General features: G+C 37.5%; 1 protein-coding gene across 5 annotated transcripts in view; it reads right to left on the bottom strand.

The window, feature by feature from the left end:
* The window catches only part of LOC115212861 (inositol-pentakisphosphate 2-kinase), a 68,626-nt gene that overhangs the window by 21,164 nt on the left and 25,286 nt on the right, over positions 1-22,176 (bottom strand). For all 5 annotated transcript variants that reach the window (XM_036503846.1, XM_036503845.1, XM_036503844.1 and 2 more), the window contains exons 6-8: positions 13,200-13,342; positions 12,004-12,093; positions 3,450-3,508 (exon numbers count right to left, since the gene is read on the bottom strand). In XM_036503846.1, coding sequence (XP_036359739.1) covers positions 3,450-3,508; positions 12,004-12,093; positions 13,200-13,342 — 292 coding nt within the window. The remainder of the gene's footprint in view (positions 1-3,449; positions 3,509-12,003; positions 12,094-13,199; positions 13,343-22,176) is intronic.

Raw genomic sequence — 22,176 nt, 5'->3', positions numbered from 1 at the left:
AGATAGAAACTCTCATCAATTATTACTGTTCTTTCCATCCATGCTACATTGATTCACCCAACACCCTGAACCAAATTCTCATCAACTACTATGCCTGCCTCCCTACCCCAACTCCTGCAGCCTACCTAACTAGTCTCTCATGTCCTCCTCCAGTCATCATTACTATTCTGCTCCCTGCCTGCTCTCTTCTGCATTTCTTTATCTTCCCCAGCTGGTCAACCACCACTTCCTACCTCCACTATTCAGCCACATCCAATCTTTACTGCTAGTTGCTTGCCTCAGCTCCCTTCTCTCATTCCTCTATCCCCTGCTCCCCATACAATTTTGTGAACTCTCCACTTTTACTCAAGCCATCAGGACACCTCAGCTCCAATATTTATTGCTTTCTACTTCCACTACAGGAACCAGCTCTGTCACACCACACACTTTCCACTCCTCCCATACACTCATCCCTTATCTCCTAGCTTAACACTGACTCCCACTCTGTCTTCGGATTTGGAGTCTTGCAAACTGCATGGTAACCTCAATAATGTTGGTGGCATGAAAAGAGCACCCACTAAACACTGTAAATTGGTTGACATCAGGAAGGGCATCCAGCTGTAGAAACTATACCTAAATGGACACTGGAGCATGATGCAGCCCTTGGATCCATTGGATCCTGTCAAACCATCCAACCCATGCCAACACAGAATATGGACACTAAATGATGATGATGATAATATATGTTATACCTCTATAACTGTTTTACATCTAACTTCCCAAGTCATGGCTTTCTTCTTCATTGAAGTAGGACATTTGCATATAAGCAGTTGAATTAATCATTAATAACAAGTTAATGCTTTTTAAAACATTTTAGCACTTTAACTGGCTAAATTCAATCTCTCATCCCTACCATACAATGTCATTCTAAAAATAAACAGTAACATCATCAAAATCTCAAAGCTTTGAGGCAAAGCATGATTAAATCAAAACAATAACAATAAATAAGTATTACATTTGAGAGATTATTCAAAATGCTAAAAAATCCTGAACGTAACACCTACCAAATGTGTTGAGTGCCACTTCTTTATTTGTCCACTCATGTGTGTGTGTTTGTGTGTGTGTGTGTGTGAATAAGTATTAGATTTGAGAAAGTATTCAAAATGCTAAAAAATTTATTATAATCACTCAAAATAGCTGAAAGTATTTATTAGTTCTGACAAAATAGCGTAATGTAACTTGTGTAGCATTACACTAAAGCAACTATATTTAAGTATGAACTTCTGACAATATTGTCAATAGTCAGGCATTGTAATTTCATACTCATTACATAGAATAACATGCTAAATTTATCAGCATGTGTGTATGTGCACACATGTTTGTTTCTGTATTTATAACTCTCGAATAACTTTTGATAAGAATTCTATAATAAAAAAAAAGTTACTCGCTTAAAATATATATATATTTTTTTTACAAAAGACTATCTCAAATAACGGGGCAAATCAAGGATGCATTGACTCAGTATAGGAAAAAGTATAGGAAAATGCTCAACAAGTGTGATTAGTCAGATCTGGATTTAAGAAGACTTCCAGGGATATAATTCAACAACAATCCTATGATGAGAGGGCTATCCTGAAAGGAAATGAATGGGAATGGTAGATAGTTAAGTATAACATATACTTCATTTTCCAACACTGAGTCAAATATTTCTTTTTTTTTCTTTAGTCAGTTTTGACTGAAATCTGAGCTAATTGCCCTCTAAGAATTAATACAATGTATATAAAATAAAATATAATGGAACACTAACTACATGGGTTGATTAAAATATGTCAACTCAAATCATTAATATCTCTTCTACAAGAGAATAGTTTATTGAGCATTTTAATTAAAATATTAATAAATCTAAGCAAAAAACACCTAGTACAGTCCGTGAATAGGCTGGTATTAGGAAAAGCATCCAGCCATAAAAAAAGCATCCTACAACTGAGACACTTGATCAAGATAGTGTCCACCAACTTATTGGATACTGTTGAATAAATGATGCACATAATGAACCATCTGATCATTAGCTGCATGGAAGGTGGATGTAAAATAATGATAATAATTAATACATATACAAAACACTTATTCTCTCTCTTTAGCATATTTTAAGCTCTCATCCCCAGATACAAAGCTACATGCCTCAGTGCTTCTCCCTACTCAGTTAAAGGGTCTTGTTTTACACATTACTCAATAACCTTGTTGGTACTGCTGCAATGTAAAAAATGCCCAATATAATGTGAAGTGGCTGGCATTAGGAAGAGCATCCAGCCACAGAAACCATGCCAAAGCAGACTGTAGAGCTTGGCACAGTCCTCTGGTTCACCAATTCTTGTCAAAATGTCCAACCCATGCCATTGAGGAAAACAGATGTTACGTAGTGGAGGTAGTGGTGACGATAACAATAAATATATAATGACAAAGTGAATCAGTGAAATAAATTATATATAAGTATTAGACTTACTACCCAGCATTGCCCGGTAAAGTATTCATGGAATTGTTTGCCATTTTGTAGAATGGGAATTCACAGTACTTATGTATGTATATATATTTCTGGACTTATTTAATTGGAACTATCCAAACAATAATAATCAATTTACATGAGTAGAAGCCTTATTTTTAATAATCTTTACCCTGAAAAATCACCTGTTAGTTTTGCTTTAAAGTGAAAGATGTATGAATGTGTATATGAAATGGATGTGTGTGAGTGAGAGAGAGAGAGTGAAAGAGAGTGTGCCACTCACACATACATGAGAACACACATGTTCACTCACTCACACATTCACCTGTACATACATTTTTCCCTTTCTCCTCTCACTTTAAAACAAAAGTAAATAAATAAAAAAATTTTATGGAAATTAATGAACTCCAGATAATGAAATCCCATTCAGTTTAAAATATTTCTAAATGATTAAAATATTGATTACATCAAAAAGTAGATGTTTTTTTCTTCCTTAGAGAGTATGAAGACTATGTGTGTGTATATATCACAGATAGCAAACATGTGTTTGTGTTGAGTCACTGCCATGACATTCATTATATGTGTGTGTATTCTGTGTGTGTGTTTTGATGCCACAGAAGCCATGTATTCTTTTTTGTCAAGAAGTAACAAACAAAAATTGTGTTTAATAATTTAAATAGAGGTCCAATTGTCACAAAAATGTGTACTGCACTGCCGAAGGTAAGTATGAAAATAAATAAGTAAAACACAAATTAAGATAAAATATACTATTTCTGAAATATTTCAGTTACACACAAACTTCCCTAGAGCTTTTAGTATTATCAAGATATAGACTTCAAAATTTTTACTAAATGTAATTGCTATAAATTAGAAGTAAAAAAATAAGGAGCATTGTTGATGTAGTGATGTAGTCTTAAAACATACACACACCTACTTGCTAACACACAATAAATCAAAAAACAAAACTTACCCAGAGAATAAATCAACAGGACAATATCTGCTCTGCTCCAACCATAGTCCATTCTTGCTCTGTAGCAAAAGAAGAAATTTCATTGAACCAAATGGATGTCAACAAGTAAATCAAACAAATCAACAATTAACAATTATTTAGTATTAACTTTGAAATAATTCAAGTTCATATCTCAGATATAAAAAAGACAAAAAAACATCCCAACCAAGAAAAATTAGATCTAACAGATCATAAAGTAATAGAAATCAACAAGTAAAAGTGAATCATGAAAAACAGAAATGATAGTGACAAACTTAAAAAAGCAACCCTACCATACCCACCCCAACTCCATTCATTTCTGACAACAACTACAACATTTAAGGATTTCATATTCTTTTATTCTTTTGCTTGTTGTAGTCATTTGATTGTGGCCATGCTGGAACACTACCTTAAAGGGTTTAGTAGAAGAAACCAATCCCAGGATTTATTCTTTGTAAGCCTAGTACTTATTCTATCAGTCTCTGTTGCTGAACCACTAAGTTATGGGGATATAGACACACCAACATTGGTTGTGAAGCGATGGTGGTGGGGACAAACACAGGCACAAAGACACACACACACACATAAATATATGCATATACATATACAATGGGTTTCTTTCAGTTTCTGTCTACCAAACCCACTCACAAGTCTTTGGTTGGCCTGAGGTCATAGTAAAAGACACGTACCAAAGGTGCCATGCAGTGGGACTGAAACTGGAACCATGTGATTGGAAAGAAAGTTTCTTACCATACAGCCACACCTTCGAGCAGATCTTCAGAAGCGATAAGAAGCCGAAAGGGTATGCTCCCACTTTCAGTGTTTTCAAATCCAAACCAGGGAGTTCTGAGCTGATGATAGAAGTGTCGAGTTTGACTAATCTTGAAACGTACGTTCTCAAATAACCTTTGCATTTGATTTTTTAATGTCTCTACCCCCATACTTTCGTGAGTTGAATTGAGCAAACACTATATGAGAGAGGTTTTCTTTAAGTATTAGAAATAGTTTTAAAAAAGTTTTTTTTGGCTGCTATTTCTAATGAGTTCAGTATGCGGCAAAGTAATTTATTTTACTAAGCCCTTTTATATAATATATATACATATATATATACACACGATGAGCTTCTCTCAGTTTCTGCTTACCAAATCCACTGACAAGGTTTACCTGAGGCTATACTAGAAGACATTTGCCCAAGGTGCCACACTGTGGGACTGAACCAGGAACCATGTGGTTGGGAAACAAGCTTCTTACCACACACCACACAGCCATGCTTGAAGAAACTTCATATTTTTCATATATTGTTATAGAAAGTAAAATAGTTACAACTGGGAAGTGAACCTACATCACAGTCTGTACTCATTAAGAGCTTACCTTGATACTGCTCATAAAAAAACGTAACTGCCTTATGTTCCCCACACAAGTAGGGCCTAGCCAGTATTTTATATATACTTTTAGCTTTCATGCACAAATCCTGTAATAATATTATTGAGTAGAAATTAGCATGCTAGTTTCTAATATGGCTGTTATTAACCCATTTTAAAACAGGTTAACCCTGTCGAAATTTTGAAGACAGTTATATAAATAGGGATAGCAAGCATACGGAATCATCAAGTTAACCTTTATTGCAGTAAATAATTGAAATACAACTGTCCTTAAATGAAGACAGTGGGTTAATATGGGTTAATGAACTTCCAAATTTCCTCTGTAATAGAAGAATTGGGTTTGTAGTAACTCTTCTGAAAATTTTCTGTTACGCTGTTCTTATGCTCCAGTTTTTACTCTGATCAAGCAAACCTTTGATTAAAGTCATTCCTACAATTGCATTGTCCAATGTGCCCTTCCCTTTTCAAGATGGTAGGTAGGTTGATATTAGAGGGAATGTGGTTGCTACTTCTAGCACATTTAATGATTATTTAGAGACTCCCTCATGGACTTGTTTTCACTGTTAACGTCTTCTATGTAATGCTCGAGGGAATGTGTGGGATAGCTGAAATAAAAGTAATGCATAAAAGCTGAGACAGCAGTAAACTGATAAAAAGTTTTGTCTGGTAAACAAAGCATAGGAGTGGCTGCGTGGGAAGTAGCTTGCTTACGAACTGCATGGTCTTGGGCAAGTGTCTTCTACTATAGCCTCGGGCCGATATATATATATATATATATATATATGTGTGTGAGTGTGTATGTTTCTCCCCCAAACATTGCTTGACAACCAATGCTGGTGTGTTTATGTCCCCGTAAACTAGCAGTTCGGCAAAAGAGACCAATAGATTAAGTACTAGGCTTACAAAGAATAAGTCCTGGGGGTGATTTGCTCAACTAAAAGGCGGTGCTCCAGCATGGCCACAGTCAAATGATTGAAACAAGTAAAAGAGTAAAGAGAGAGTAAGCTACAGAGACAATAAATATTAAAAACATGAGCTTTTATTGACAAGCTGACTAAGATCACCTCCATTAAAGTGTAAAAATTTAAATACAAATGTTGACTGTAATCGCAATACTATATTAAACTTAAAATTAGATATCAAAATAAAATTGGGTATAATATTTGTCTTTCATTAAGTTATATTCCAATAACCAAATTACAGTACAAATAAGTAGCAAAAAAAAAAGTGAGAGCTCCTTCACTAAAATCTCTTGTAATTCTTTACTATTATAAAAATTGAAATACAAATGGTGCACACATGTCTATAGTGGCTGTGTGGTAAGAAGCTTGCTTCTGAACCACATAATTCTGGGTTCAGTTCCACTGCATGGCACCTTGGGCAAGTGTCTTCTACTGAAACTGTATGAGTGGATTTGATAGGCGGAAATTGAAAGAAGCCCACCATATGTCAGTGCATGCATTATGCATGTATGTATACGTGTGTTTATCTCCTTGTCTTGACATCATAGATGTAAATGAGTGCCACAGTCATAAAAACTGTGTGGAAGCCTGATGAGTGCATAATATGTGTGTGTGTGTGTGTGTGTGTGTGTACATATATATATCTCATTGGATTGGCCAGACTATTGGCTGTTGTTACACACTGCTGGTCACAATATACTTCCTTGCATTATTGTAGCTTTCGAATGATGCCATTCCACTGGTTGGGTAGGTAGGTCAATATTCTCTTTTCAAAGAATGTCAGTCCATTACAGGGTTACCCATTTGTGGCTGTGTAGACTGGAACAACATAAAAATGTTTTGCACATGAATATAATGCACTGCTAGTCTAGGAATTGAAACCATAACTGCATGATCGTGATCATCATCATCATCATCGTTTAGCGTCCGTTTTCCATGCTAGCATGGGTTGGACGGGTCAACTGGGGTCTGTGAAGCTGGAAGGCTTCGTCAGGCCCAGTCAGATCTGGCAGTGTTTCTACGGCTGGATGCCCTTCCTAACGCCAACCACTCCGCGAGTGTAGTGGGTGTTTTTTACGTGCCACCTGCACAGGTGCCAGACAGAGCTGGCGAACAGCCACGAACGGATGGTGCTTTTACGTGTCACCGGCACGGGGCCAGGCGATGCTGGCAACGGACACGAATGGATGGTGCTTTTACGTGCCACCGACACGGGGCCAGACAGAGCTTGCAAACGGCCACGAACGGATGGTGCTTTTACGTGTCACCGGCACGGGGGCCAGCCGAGGCTGGCAACGGACGCGAACGGATGGTGCTTTCACATGCCACCGACACGGTTGCCAGACAGAGCTGGCAAACGGCCACGAGCGGACGGTGCTTTTACGTGTCACCGGCACGGGGGCCAGCCGAGGCTGGCAACGGACACGGACGGATGGTGCTTTTACGTGCCACCGACACGGGGCCAGACAGAGCTGGCAAACGGCCACGAGCGGACGGTGCTTTTACGTGTCACCGGCACGGGGGCCAGCCGAGGCTGGCAACGGACACGGACGGATGGTGCTTTTACGTGTCACCGGCACGGGGCCAGGCGAGGCTGGCAATGAACACAAACAGATGGGTCACTTAACCACTGCTTTCTGATATATGATTTGATTTTGATTGTTCTCACTGGTCTTGCCGGGTCTTCTCACGCACAGCATACTTCCATAGGTCTCGGTCTCTGGTCATTTCCTTGGTGAGACCTAGAGTTCGAAGGTCGTGCTTCACCACCTCGACCCAGGTTTTCCTGGGTCTACCTCTTCCACAGGTCCCCTCAACTGCCAGGGTGTGGCACTTTTTCACACACCTATCTTCATCCATTCTCACCACATGACCATACCAGCGCAATCAGTGATATATATATAAATATATGAATGAAAGAATAAATAGAGTCAAAAGTAAGAGGGAGTACGATTCAACAGCTGTTTAATGATCACTATTTGTTCTTAACAGAATACACCTCAACCAATATATATATATATATATGAAAGCTTATCACTTATGTATCAGTGATACAGCAAGTTAATCCCACAACTAGAAACCATAACAAATTCCAACAACAAACTTTATTGTAGTTTGGTCAAACACTCCTAATTGTGAAGGACACTTAGTAGTAGTAACAATAATAATAATAATAATAATAATAATAATAATTTATTTAATAGTTTACTTAATACCTCTTCTTATCTTCTACAAAACAACTTGACAAGCACAATAGTTAGAAAACTCTTGAAATGAATTTAGTACACTCTGCTAATATAGGTTTACCATATCTAAGAGTCCTGACCTTCTTTTAAAGTATCACATACACACACACTCACAGAGGACACCCAGATAGGCATACAAAGGAATCATACATGAATACTCACAAACAATCACAAAGAATGTGTAATTTCTGAATTTCTGTAAAATGTTTTTAACCATATCATTGAAGTTAATAAACAAAACGTTATATATATATCTATCACCTCGCTCTTGGACCCGACGAGACCTCCCGCCCGTTCCTGGGACCGTCGTGTGTCGTTGGGTTTTCCCACGCCCGTCTCCGCGGGACCACTCTTCCATCTTCCCCTCAGCTGGAGTCCTTTTTCCTTAACCCCCCCCCTTTTTCGTTACACACACGCGCACACATATACACACATTGCTTAAATATATACATTACTCTTACACACATTCAATCTACTCGCCATTAATACCACCACGACACTGGACACACACACACACTACTACTCAACACACGCTGGCACGCTACATACGCCCCCACCCCTTCCCCTCCCTCCCTTCCTCCTTTTTCTTACTACTGACCTTGTCTGCTAAGCTGACCACTAGTCTCGCCCTACCTCACACGCCTACACACAGACGCACACATATATTTTTTTGTTTTTTCATCTCGCCTCACACACACACATACACACACGCACACGCACACACTCACACATACACACACATCTGTTGCGTTACCAACCTTATCTCCATTCTTTTGCCTTTAAAAACCCACTTTGCTCTGTTATCGTAAACATCCGCCTTTCACCATGTGCAACTCGTAAACACCAGTCGTCTTTTTTCTCTTTCCCTGTTGCCCGCTCTGGGATCTTTCTTTCCTCTCTCTTCCTTCTTTATGTTTCCGACGAAGAGCTCCGATCGAAATGTCATACCTCCCTGCTTCCATTTCCTGAGCGCCTATTAATAATAATACTGTAATTGTTCCATTGTTGTTGTTTTTTTGTTTCCCGTTTGGATTAAAATTATATATATATATATATATATATAATATATATATATATATTTATCATCATTGTTTAATGTCCATTTTCCATGCTAGCACGGGTTAGACGGTTTGACCGGGGTCTGGGAAGCCAAGAGGCTGCACCAGAAGGTGCATGGCTCAGTGGTTAGAGCGTTGAGCTTATGATTATGAAGTTGTGAGTTTGACTCCTGGACCGGGCTGCATGTTGTGTTCTTGAGCAAGACACTTTATTTCACGTTGCTCCAGTTCACTCAGCTGTAGAAATGAGTTTCGACTGTAGAAATGAGGTACCAAGCTGTATCGGCCTTTGCCTTTCCTTTGGATAAACATCGGTGGTGTGGAGAGGGGAGGCTGGTATGCATGGGCAAACTGCTGGTCTCCCATAAACAACCTTGCCCGGACTTGTACTCGGGAGGGTAACTTTCTAGGTGCAATCCCATGGTCAGTCATGACTGAAGGGGGTCTCAGCATATATATATATATATATATATATATATATATATATATTATATATATATATATATATATTAATCAAAATAAAAACATGATTCTAAGGATTTAGCGGTACACATGTTTCGGGCCTTTATTAGACGGTTTTATAACAATGTATAATTGATATAAATGTGTCTTTGGCCTTCTTCAGCCGTGTACAATTACTACTTCAAGGACATATATTACATTATAAGTTTTACGTTGGGGATGCAAATATATACACACACACGTATATATTATATATGTCTGGTTACAAAAATGCTCTTAAACAATCTGCTCTTTTTCCTTCCAAGTCACCTGCACACTTTTTGTGTGAACAGTCTCAACTGCTACCTTTACACTCACCCAATCCAAACGTTTTACAATACAAAATCCTTAACTGCCAGCCTTTATCTGCATCGGAGAAATGATAATGTGGCACCAGTGAATTGTAATGCACTGTCACTCATAATGGAAATTGCAACAGAAAACAAGAACTGGTAATTCTGAGTTATCAATAAGAATGGATAAGGTTAGGAGAGTAGATTTTTGGAGGGTTTAGCAGGATCTGCAACTTTATACACAAGGTGCTGAAAAGTTCTTGGCTTTAAGAATGTTGCGAAAAGCATAGTTAGACGTCCAACCTTCTAAGTTCTTTTACAGGGCTTAGAGAAACTGAGGGACTGCTGCAATAAGTGTGTAATTCTGAGAGGAGAATATGTTGAATAAAATCATAATTAACTGATCCTCCTGTATTTTCTTTTACACAAAGCCAGAAACTTTTCAACACCTGGCTTCAAGGGTATCATGAAAGGCCTGGCTGGAGGCCTAAACTTCCAAGTTCTTTTACAAGGCTTAGAGAAAATGAAGGCCTGCTGCAAAAAGTGTGTAAATCTGAGAGAATGTCATCATCATCATCATTTAACATCTGCTTTCTATGCTGGCATGGACTGGACGGTTTTACTGAGGACTGGTAAGCCAGAAGGCTGCACCAGACTTCAGTCTGATCTGGCAAAGTTTCTACAGTTGGATGCTCTTCCTAATGCCAACTACTCCGAGAGTGTAGTGAGTACTTATTACGTGCACTGGCATGAGGGCCAGTCAGGCAGTACTGGCATTGACCATGCTTGAATGGGTTTTTTTACGTACCACTGGCATGGGAGCCAGTCACGCAGCACTGGCATTGACCACACTCGAATGGTGCTTTTTACATGCCACAGGTACAGGTGCCAATCAGGTAGTACTGTCATTGGCCATGACAATGACTTCACTTGAATTAACAAGTCTTCGCAAGCGCAGTTTATTGCCCAATGATTGAAGGGTACACTTAAATGGGCCAGTTATGCTGCACTGGCATAGGCCACAGTCATGGTCTCACTTGGCTTGCCGGGTCTTCTCAAGCACAGCATATCTCCAAAGGTCTTAGTCACTTGTCATCGTTTCCATAAGGACCAACGTTTGAAGGTCATACTTCACCACCTCATCCCAGGTCTTCCTGGGTCTACCTCTTCCACAGGTTCCCTCTACTGCTAGGGTATGACACTTTTTCACAGAGCTGTCCTCATCCATACATAATACATGACCATACCAGTGCAGTCATCTCTCTTGCACACCATATCTGATGCTGCTTATGTCCAGTTGAATAAAATCATAATTAACTGATCTTCCTGTATTTTCTTTTATGCAAAACCAAGAACTTTTCAGCACCTGGCTTGAAGGGTATCATGAAAGGCTTGGTTGGAGGCCTAATCTTCCAAGTTCCTTTACAGGCCTTAGAGAAAATAAAGGACTGCTGCAATAAGTGAGTAAATCTGAGAGGGGAATATGTTGGATAAAATCATAATTAACAGATCTTCCAAAATTATCTTTTACCCAAAGCCAGGAACTTTTCAGTACCCTCTCATATTTATATATTATGCAGGTAAGGATCAAATGAAATCTCAAGAATATCATTCATATGATGAGATTTTGACCATGAGTTTTCATATAAGCATGAATACTTCTGTACAGATAACCTCAGACCAGTTGTCGTCATTGTAAGGTGGTTAAGGAGATTGCTTTGCAAGTGCATGGTTTTGGATTCAGTCCCACACTGGCCAAATGTCTTCTACTACTGCCTTGTGAATGAATTTGGTAGACAGAAACTGTGTGGAAGTCTGTCATATATGTATATGTTTGTGTGTGACTGTATTTGGCTCCACCCCACCACTTGACAACTAGTATTGGTTTGTTTACAGCCCTGTAACTTTGTAGAGACTAAGGACCAGACTTAAAAGATAAGTACTGGGGTTGGTCTGTTCAAATAAACCCCTTCAAGGTGCTACCCCAGTATGGCCACTGTCCAATGACTGAAACAAGTAAAAGATAAAGCTACATAAACTCTTAAGGCAAACAGAAAAAAAAATGTACAAATGGATGGAATAAAAATAACTTACCTTTAAATGAGATCTCATACAAAATTTACAAACTTTGAATTTTATGGGATTTTTTATATGATTTGATATTGGAATAAATCCTGATTTAGGCTGAAATAAAATTAAATTGAGTTTAGAGATATTAAGCAATTATCAAGATGATAGTTTCTTTAATAGAATTTATAGCTTTTCTAGAAGGAAACAAAATCTTAAGTAAGAATTATGTGGAACATATAGCAAGATGATCTTTTGTTGTTGCTCTAGGTCAATTTATTCCAGCTGTGACCATCACATTCTTTTATGGGTATGTAGGACTATATTATATAATTTGACAAGTCCTTCCCTTGTTTAACCCTTTCCTTACTGTATTTATTTTGAGATGCTCTGTGTTTCTTTCAATTACTTTAAGTATAACAAAAGAATTTAGTAAAATAACTTAGTTATCTTTCAGTTAGTGTTAAGAACATAAATTGTAAATAAGGTTTGGTGGAAGATTTTAATTCAGAACTTTCAAAAACAAGACATTTGTACTACAGAGCCAGAGCTGGTTTCAGCCAGGTTGGTAACGAAAGGGTTAAGACAGTAGGGTATGGTTTGAGGGAAAGTTCGCCGCTACTTTGACAATTTCAACACATAGTGTAATATAAAGAAGATTGAAGGTCAAATGACTGCAACTAGGTTTAAAGAGAAACGGGAGAAAGAAAGAAAGAAAATAGACAAGAATGAGAAGGAAAGAAAATAAGATTTGGATTCTGACTTTCTGGGTAGGGTACTTATTTTATGAATTTGATTGGTTCTAAAGTAAATTTGCAGAAAATATATAACTTTTAATCCTATTCATTTTGAGTGATTAGTATCTTTTGTGACACTCAAATGCAGCCCAAAAGTAACTAAGTCATAAGCAAAATTAACATTAACATCATCAACAAGTAATTTTTGTATTCATTAATCCTTTCAGGGTCGGCATAGTTTTTGCAAATGTGGGCAAGTTTGGATTGTTGGGTCGACCACTCAATTATGGAATAGGTGTAGAATCTGGAAGACTGAAACAAACTGAATTAATGTGTTCTGTCAAAGAGCATAGTTAAGACATAAATTTATGCTCAATGCTGCTTAACACTGGAGAGAGGATAAGGTTTAATGTTATATACTTGTGTGAATATAACAAACGCAGTAAACATTATGAGTGAAGTAATGATAAAAGCAAGAGTACTAACCTTAATTTCAATACTAATAGTAGCAGGGTATGGCACATTGGATTGCATGGAAGAAATACAGTTTGGTTGGAAAACATAACAGAAGTCTGGTAACACTAAAGCAGCTCGAGCAGCAAAATCTATGTCTTTACCTTTACGGTGAGCTGAAATGAGAAATTTTTGAAAATAACAGTGTTATTATTACTTAGCAATAACTTGGCACAAACATAAGAGCTTTGTTCTAAATTTCAACTGAGGTCAACTCCACCTTTCATCCAGAGTCAATGAAATAAAGTACCAGTCAAGAACTAGGGTTTGTTTCAATAAACAATCTCCTGGTTTTCTGCTTATGTAAGAAGTTGTTTTTGGCAGAATCAGTAACACATTCTCTCTCTCTCTCTCTCTCCTTATTTATATATATATATATATATATATACATATATATATATATATACATATATATATAAAAAGACCCCCATTGGTCATGAATGACAATGGGATTGCACTTAGAAAGTTAACTTCTGAGGCACAAGTTTAGACAAGGTTGCTTGTGGCAGAGCAGCAGTCACCCATGCATACTAACCTCCCCTCTCTATGCCACCCAAATTATCCAAGGGAAAGGCAAAGGCTAATACAGCTTGGCACCAGTGACATCGCAACTTATTTCTACAGCTGAGTGAACTGGAGCAACGTGAAATAAAGTGTCTTGCTTAAGAACACAACACACAGCCCAGTCTGGGAATTGAACTCCCGACCACATGATTGTGAGCCTGACTCTCTAGCCACTGAGCCATGCACCTTCACCCCCACCAGTAACTGGTATATACAGTGGCGGCCAAAATGTTCAGAATGGCATTGTTTTCGTCAGAAAAGTAGGTATAAGTTTTTATCAAAGTTGTTTTATATTCTATAATTTTCACAGACAATAAATACAATATTATTTGTTATTGCCTGAGATTTTGGTGTAATTTGAGTGGATAATAAAAAAGTTATGGATGATTTAGTGATTTACTTATACTTATACTTACTTTTCTGACGAAAACAATGCCGTTCTGAACATTTTGGCCGCCACTGTATATATATATATATATATATAATTGTATATGGTATATATATATATATGAAATTTAAAACAATTTGATTTGGTTCCATACAACTTAAAGTTTTATGGGCCTCTAACCGAAGCCCGTCTTTTTCAGGTTTCTGTTAGAAGCGAGCAAATTTTATGTCACATGGAGCTGAATCAAACTGTTTTAAATAATACACATAACTCCTACTAAATGTGTTGAATGCCTTTTTCTTTTGTTTGTCCATTCACTTATGCATACATACACACAAAAATAAACTGGTGCCACACCTAACCATACATTTGTAGTTAGAATATACTACAAAAAACACCAGAATATAAATATAAAAAAAAAACATGAACTTGCCAATCACAGGATATAATCAATATAATATAAATTCCAGTGTAAAAATGCTAGTTGTAGACTTCCTGATTCAAATTATTACATCAGGCGCACTAACTCTGACACCTTGTCAGCTGACTACATTTACAATAAGGAGCCATTATAAGTACAGGGTCGAATCAAAAGTTTTTTCTGGATTTTCATAACTTGTATCACCATGTTATATCATTAATTTGATACAAGTTGTCCAGTTCTTGCTGAACTGTTTATTCTTTATTTTACAACTTTGATAATGAGTGGTGAAACAAATTGCATTTAGAGCCATTTTACATTACCTGTAGGAAAAAAAAAAAAGGACTAAGTGCAAGGACAGTGTCAAAAGAAGTTAATGATGTGGAAGGTCCAGGAACTGTCAGTGTTGCGAACAAAGCACGCGGAATTCTGTTCTTGATTCGACGGTCATTCGGAATGCTCACAGCAGCCATATTCCTACCGCTCTATGTCACGCTGGTGAGACCCATATTGGAGTACGGGATTCAAGCCTCTTCTCCTTATCTCCTCAAAAACATACAGCATCTCGAAAGAGTCCAGAAGCTGGCTACCCGCATGGTTCATGGTCTCAAGAATTTGTCTTATGAAGAAAGGCTGAAGACGCTCGACCTTTATTCTCTAGAAAAATGCCGCCGCCATGGTGATCTCATTCTTGCTCACAACATCATAAGTGGAAAGTGTAACCTCTCGAAAGAGCTATTCTTCACTCCTGCTCCAGAGAGTCGGCTGCGGGGTCATTCCGAAAAGCTCTATCTGCGACGATTTCATCTCAATCAAGGGAGAGGGGCTTTCTCCGTCAGGGTTGCGGATCCGTGGAACAAGCTGCCAGACGAGATGGTGAAGATGCCGACGACCGCTTTGTTCAAAGTCTCCCTTGACCTCAAGTGGCCTGAACTCTTTACATGAACACCACACTGTACATAACTCAATGTCCCCCTACATGGCCTTGCTTTTTGCTTTTTGAGCCAAAAAATTAACTAACTAACTAACTAGCTTAGATGTTTCAAGCAAGGTGACATCAGCCTCAAAAACAACAAAAGGTCTCCCCAAAGTCCGGGAGACTGTCTGTTGTGGAAGATGAAGCCTTGCTTGAAATCAGCAGAACTTGGTCCTTCAAAAAGCATCATCAGTTGACACCTCCATAAGCTCAGCCTTGTGAACAGATGATGTTTAAAAGCTCCTCATAAATGACCAATCACCAGGCTCAACAATGTGTGGGAATTTGCAAACAACTGCTGATAAATCCGTGAGATGCTTGTTTTTGATACTGAATTGTAACTGGGAATTATATAAAAAAAAAAAATCTATTTTTGTAATGCTAATACGACAAATCAGTGGCTTCATTCTAGCTGGACTTCAGAAGCTGTTGTCAAACAAGGGCAGTTTGAACAGATCATGTTGAGTGTTTGGTGGAATTTTGAGGGGGTGTTGCAATTTGAGCTTGTCCCAGATGGTCATGCTGTTAACTCTTGCCTTTATGCTCCACAGCTGCAGTGAATATATGATGCTTTGAAAGCCTGTTACCCAGCATTAGCCAATTGAAGACACACAATGTCCCAGCACACACTGCTAATGCTCGACCAAGTGCAAACTTGAGGGGTTAGAAGTGCTCCCTCACCTTGCCTACAGTCCAGACCTTGCACCATCAGATTACCAACTTTTCTGAGACATGGCTCATTTCATGTACAGATGGAGGTTCAATAATGTGGATGCAGTGGAAAACAGGCAAAAGGAGTTTTTTGCCTCTAAACCAGCCGAATGTTATAAACATAGAGTTGTGCTTCTGGCACAACAATAGCAACAAACAATAGAACATGATGGGATATATTTTGATGAATAAATGCTTTTCATATGTAATTTGTTTGAAGTATTAATTAAAGCTTGCAAAATGAAAAAAACTTGTGACTCAATCTGGTAAATACAATGTATTGCTATAAATGTATTCGAAAAGAATTTCATGTCTTACATCAATCATTTAACGTCCACTTTCCATATTGGTATGGGTTAGACAGTTTGACTGGAACTGGTAAGCCTTCTGATCGGGCATGGTTTCTACAGCTGGGTGCCCTTCCTAATGCCAACCACCAGTACACCAGTACGGGTGCCATTTGCATGACACCAGCCATGACTATAACTACACTTGGTTATATGAAAGATAATTTTTCAAATGAAATCCAAATAGTGTTTTATTAAGCCAAACATGCTTTCATTAAGAATAATTCTGAGCCTTTTATTGATACTTCCCAGCCTGAGCAATGTTGGATAATCTACTAATAATTATATACATATAATGTAATTATGTGGTTAAGAAGTTTGCTTGTAAACCATGTGGCTATGAGTTCAGTCCCAATGTATGATAAATATGCACATATACATACAACATAGGATTAAGCATCTTTACACTCAGATCTAATGCAAAGTGGTCAAATCATGTTCCTAAGAACTGGAAACCCCAGGTCTTCTCGAATATAAAAAGCATAATATATATAACAAATATTACATATATAGATTTAGAGATTCAATAAATAGAATCCAATGAATTAAAAAGCAGACTGAAATAAATATTGAACTTGATATGATTGAATAAAACCCATGAAGTTAGTGTCTGAGCATAGATACAGTTCACTCACTGAAACCAGTGAGAGAGAGAGAGAGAAAAAAAGTTTTAAAAAATGCAAAAAAAAAACAATATATTTCTTTCAAATCTGAAACCAGTGTAATTCCGGTTTCTATCTTGTGTTAAATGAACACTCCTAGATATATGAATTGATGTTTTTCTCACCAATACTGCATTTTGATAATATTTTTATCGGAACACTTCATGTTAGAAAGCACTTGAAAATCAAAAACAAAATCCACGTCAGTTTTGTTGATAATATATTAGAATCAAGTTCATATGTAAGTGTATTTCACATAAAAATAATGTAACTGAATTTCTGTCTGTGTGTCCATCTTCACACATACAAACAAGTGCTTGTGTACATAAACATTATACACATGTAAAGATATAAATATTTAAGAATAATCAAAATAATGAAATACAAAAGAAGAAAAAAGGAAAAACTGAACAATTGTGTTAGTGGATACCAAGTAGATGGTTGCTGGCTGTGTAGTTTGTTAATATAGGATGGACTATTACTTATCAGCCAATACTAACAGCTGCATTAAGTAACAGCACTTAGATCCTAAGATAAAGCTAGCTTAAGATGGCTTCTGAATTCAGCATTTAAAGCTAATAAAATTGTTATTAATTACACTGCACATGCTTCAACACTATTCACTGATGAACAGTAAATACCCATTGTACATGTTTACAGCTCGGTGGATTGAGCTAGCAAGTGACTTGACCATAAATGCAGTACAGTGCTATTGACAAGATGTTAGCCATTAACACTGACAACAACTTGTCAGGTCGGTTTGTGCTGAAACATAAACTATAACATCAATAAAGTGTAGGGTCAAGTTTTATAAGAGAGAGCACTGTCGATGAAATAGGCAGCAGATATTACTGGTATTAATTTTATATACTCAATGCATGAGTAAAAGTAAAATCTGATTGCAGTATAAACTGAAATCTGGACATCTACATTTCATGATCCTTCATTGCATTAATAAGGTTCAAGATGCTCAAATATGACCTCACTGCTTTTACCAATGCCTTCTCCTTCTATGTGGAGGCACATGGCCTAGTGGTTAGAGCAGCGGACTCGCGGTCGAGGGATCACGGGTTTGAATCTCAGACCGGGAGATGTGTGTGTTTATGAGCGAAACACCTAAGCTCCACGCGGCTCAGGCAGAAGGTAATGGCGAACTTCTGCTGACTCTTTTGCCACAACATTCTCTCTCTTTCTTCCTGCATCTTGCAGCTCACCTGTGATGGATTGGTGTCCGTCCAGGTGGGGAACCTATACACCAAGGAAACCGGCCCTTATGAGCCAGGCATGGCTTGTGAAGGAACTCCTTCTATAGATATCTTCCATTATCACTGAATGGTACTTTTTTACCTTGCACTCATCATCCCTTCACATCACATAGTTATCTCTCATGCATATAGTGATTGGTGCTTTAATTCTCTGTTCCTCTCAGCTCACCTGTACACTATCTTTCATCTACTTTAAGTGCGTGGACAACAGACCATACTCGACACATTCCTCTTTAGTCCCCACATCTTCTAAAATCAATGGCTCTATGTCAGTAACATGTAGCATCACAGTCTTACATATGTGAAATATTCTAAATATTATCTGCCTTTCACTGTTGTTGATCAATATCATAAGCAAAGTTTAGATATAAACTGATAGCATATTTGAAAAAGTAATATACAAAGTCAGTAACCCCAGCTTCAAGTTTACATACAATTGGTCAACATCCTTTCAGCTCTACTGGTTCTTATTTCATTGACCTTGAAAAGATGAAAGTCAAAGTGAACTTGAGTAAGATTTGAGCTCAGAATGCGTAGGGTATTTTTTGTCTGATGCTCTACAAATACACCAGTCCAAAATGAATGACTATTCTGAGAAAACCTCATTACGTTTAAATTTATTTACTTCCCTTTGTTTCATTTGTCTGAATTGTTCATTTCCTTACATATGATGGAGAGGACACATCATAGGTATCAATTACACAAGTTAAGTATATTTGGTACTTCGTTTATTAATCCCGAAGAGACAAAAATTATTGTCTCCCCATTAAAAATTTGATATTAGTAAAATAAGTCTATTTAGTTCTACTTAAATAAGTCTATTATCCTCTACTTTAAAATTACAACTTTGATAAAAAGCAATTACATTTCTAGAAGAGAGCATATATCATCATCATCATCGTTTAACGTCCGCTTTCCATGCTAGCATGGGTTGGATGATTTTGACCGAGGGTTGGCGAACCAGATTCCAATCTTGATTTGGCAGAGTTTCTACAGCTGGATGCCCTTCCTAACGTTAACCACTCCAAGAGTGTAGTGGGTGCTTTTTACGTGCCACCGGCACGGAGGCCAGTCAGGCAGTACTGGCAATGACTTCGCTCAAATTCTTTTACACATGCCACCAGCACAGGTGTCAGTAAGGCGATGATCATGCTTGAATGGTGCCCTTTTACGTGCAACTGGCATGGAAGCCAGTTGGCCGCTCTGGCAACGATCATGCTCGGATGGTGCTCTTGGCACCCTACTAGCACGGGCACAAGTGCCAGTAGGGCATATATATATATAACTAGTTATATATATATATAACTATATATATATCTTTATCTTTTACTTGTTACAGTCAATTGACAGTGGCCATGCTGGGGTAGCACCTTGAAGAATTTTCAGCTGAATGTATCAACCCCTGGTACTTATTCTATTGGTCTCTTTTGCCAAACTGCTAAGTTATGGGGACCTAAACACACCAGCACCGGTAGTCAAGCAGTGGCTAGGGACAAACACAGACACAAAGGCATACATTATATATATATATGATGGGCTTCTTTGAGTTTCTGTCTACCAAATCCACTCATAGCCTGAGGCTATAGCAGAAGACACTTGCCCAAGGTTCCACGCAGTGGGATTGAACCCAGAACCAGGTAGTTGGGAAGCAATCTTCTTACCACAAGGCCATATTTTTATTAATATTTAGCAGAAGCAACAGAATGACTCAAGATCTGAGTTTGATAAGTGCCAACACATGAAACTCTTGAACCTGGAGTCACTCTGTTGCTTCTGCTAAATATTCTTTTCTACTCTAAGCACAAGACCCAAAATTTTTGGAGAGGGGGCTAGCTAATTAGATCGACCCCAGTATGCAACTGATACTCAATTTATTGACCTTGAAAGGATGAAAGGCAAAGTCAACCTCGGCACAATTTGAACTCAGAATGTAAAGACAAATGAAATATTGCTAAGCATTTCACCCTAAATATTAATAGAAATATACATATACTTTGAGTTCTATTTTTCCTATTTGTACCAACATACCTATTTGTATACATATATATCACATGACCGACCAAACTATTGGATGTTGTTATATATTACTGGTGGTCATAATGTACATTGCATTGTTTTAGCTTTTGAATGATGCCACCCTGCTGGGCAAACAGGCCAACATTCCTCCTGATTGGAAGGCTAGTCTGTCACAGGGTTACCCATTTACAGCTGAGTGGACAGGAGCAATGTAAAATGAAGTGTTTTGCTCAAGAACACAAAGCGCAGCCGATCTGGGAACTGAAAGCACAATCTCATAATCATGAGTGCAACACACCTAACCTCTAGGCCATATGTCTTCACACACACACACACATGTATATAATATATATGACAGATGTAAATTTTGAAATTCAATTCTAATACTATTGAATTAAAGTACAAAATATCCAGAGTTTAAACTGAGTCAAATTTTAAATGAATATCTTTATTTCAACTTGTAATATATAATTTGAAATCAAAAACTCAAATATGGTTGAGAATAAAGATGAATTGCACAGACTAATGCAATTAAATATAATTCAGCACCATGAACATAATTCTAAATATAATTGATAAAAGATAATGAGAATTAGGTTATATTGCTTGACTATTGTATAAAATAGCATCCAACTCTCCTTTAAATCACACATAACCATCTCACATAAAGGACTGATTACTTTAGATAAAAAGATGGGATGGTTACAACTGGAACGTCTTTGAATATAGACATCCTGGATGATCAGGTTTAACCTAGACCTAAGCCACACTATAGTAGAAGTTTTCTTTTTATAAACACAAATGCCATATGTGTATGTATGTATGATAAATCAAAAGATCCCCCTCTATATTTCTTGCTTTTACTGAAAGGGCTATTATTCATCAATGGATTTTCTTCTTCATTGCCACAGAGATCCATCATGTTAAATGATGGTGATGATGATGATGAATCCTTGTGGCAAAGATAAAAACAAGTGCCCTTTGTAACGTAATTAAAGTTTGATGAAAAGTCATCAGGTATCATCCATGTTTTTATGAACCAAATGTAAGATTTGTTCAAAGATAGCAAAATATTTACAAATTTGGAAGTTTATGGTTGCACGTGTACTCAAAAACAGTTTCTGTAATTCAACATCAGCGGTCCCTAGTAAAATTCAACACACAAGAGTGCATTAGAGACTTCAGCAAGCAGCATTGCAAGATACTTATTTAGGAAAGTAGTAACACACACACACACACACAAAAAAAAAATCATACAGAGTAGAAATGACTCTTTAGTTTGGGAGAAAATGTCTCTAGTACTGGTGGCATGATATAGCACACAGTTTACACTGTAAGACATACACAACAACAAAATTGACTGGTTTTCTCTGTTGCAGTGAATGCCAGGTGACAAGAAGTGAGTCACTGTGAGATCCATTTAACTCATGCTAAATGGATGCAAAAATGGTGATGATTTTGGCAATAACTTCTGTATTGCCTCAACTATCTGATTGAAACAAACATTGTTTTCAATATATATGGAAATCACATAGGAGATTTCAAATATTGTATTTCACAAAAGCCCTCTTCATGCTTAGCAGATATTTTGTTATGGATT

The sequence above is a fragment of the Octopus sinensis genome, linkage group LG6 (assembly GCF_006345805.1).
Source record: "Octopus sinensis linkage group LG6, ASM634580v1, whole genome shotgun sequence".
In the NCBI taxonomy this organism is placed as follows: domain Eukaryota; kingdom Metazoa; phylum Mollusca; class Cephalopoda; order Octopoda; family Octopodidae; genus Octopus; species Octopus sinensis.
The sequence above is the reverse complement of the archived record's forward strand: the minus strand, read 5'-3'. Positions and strand labels throughout refer to the sequence as shown.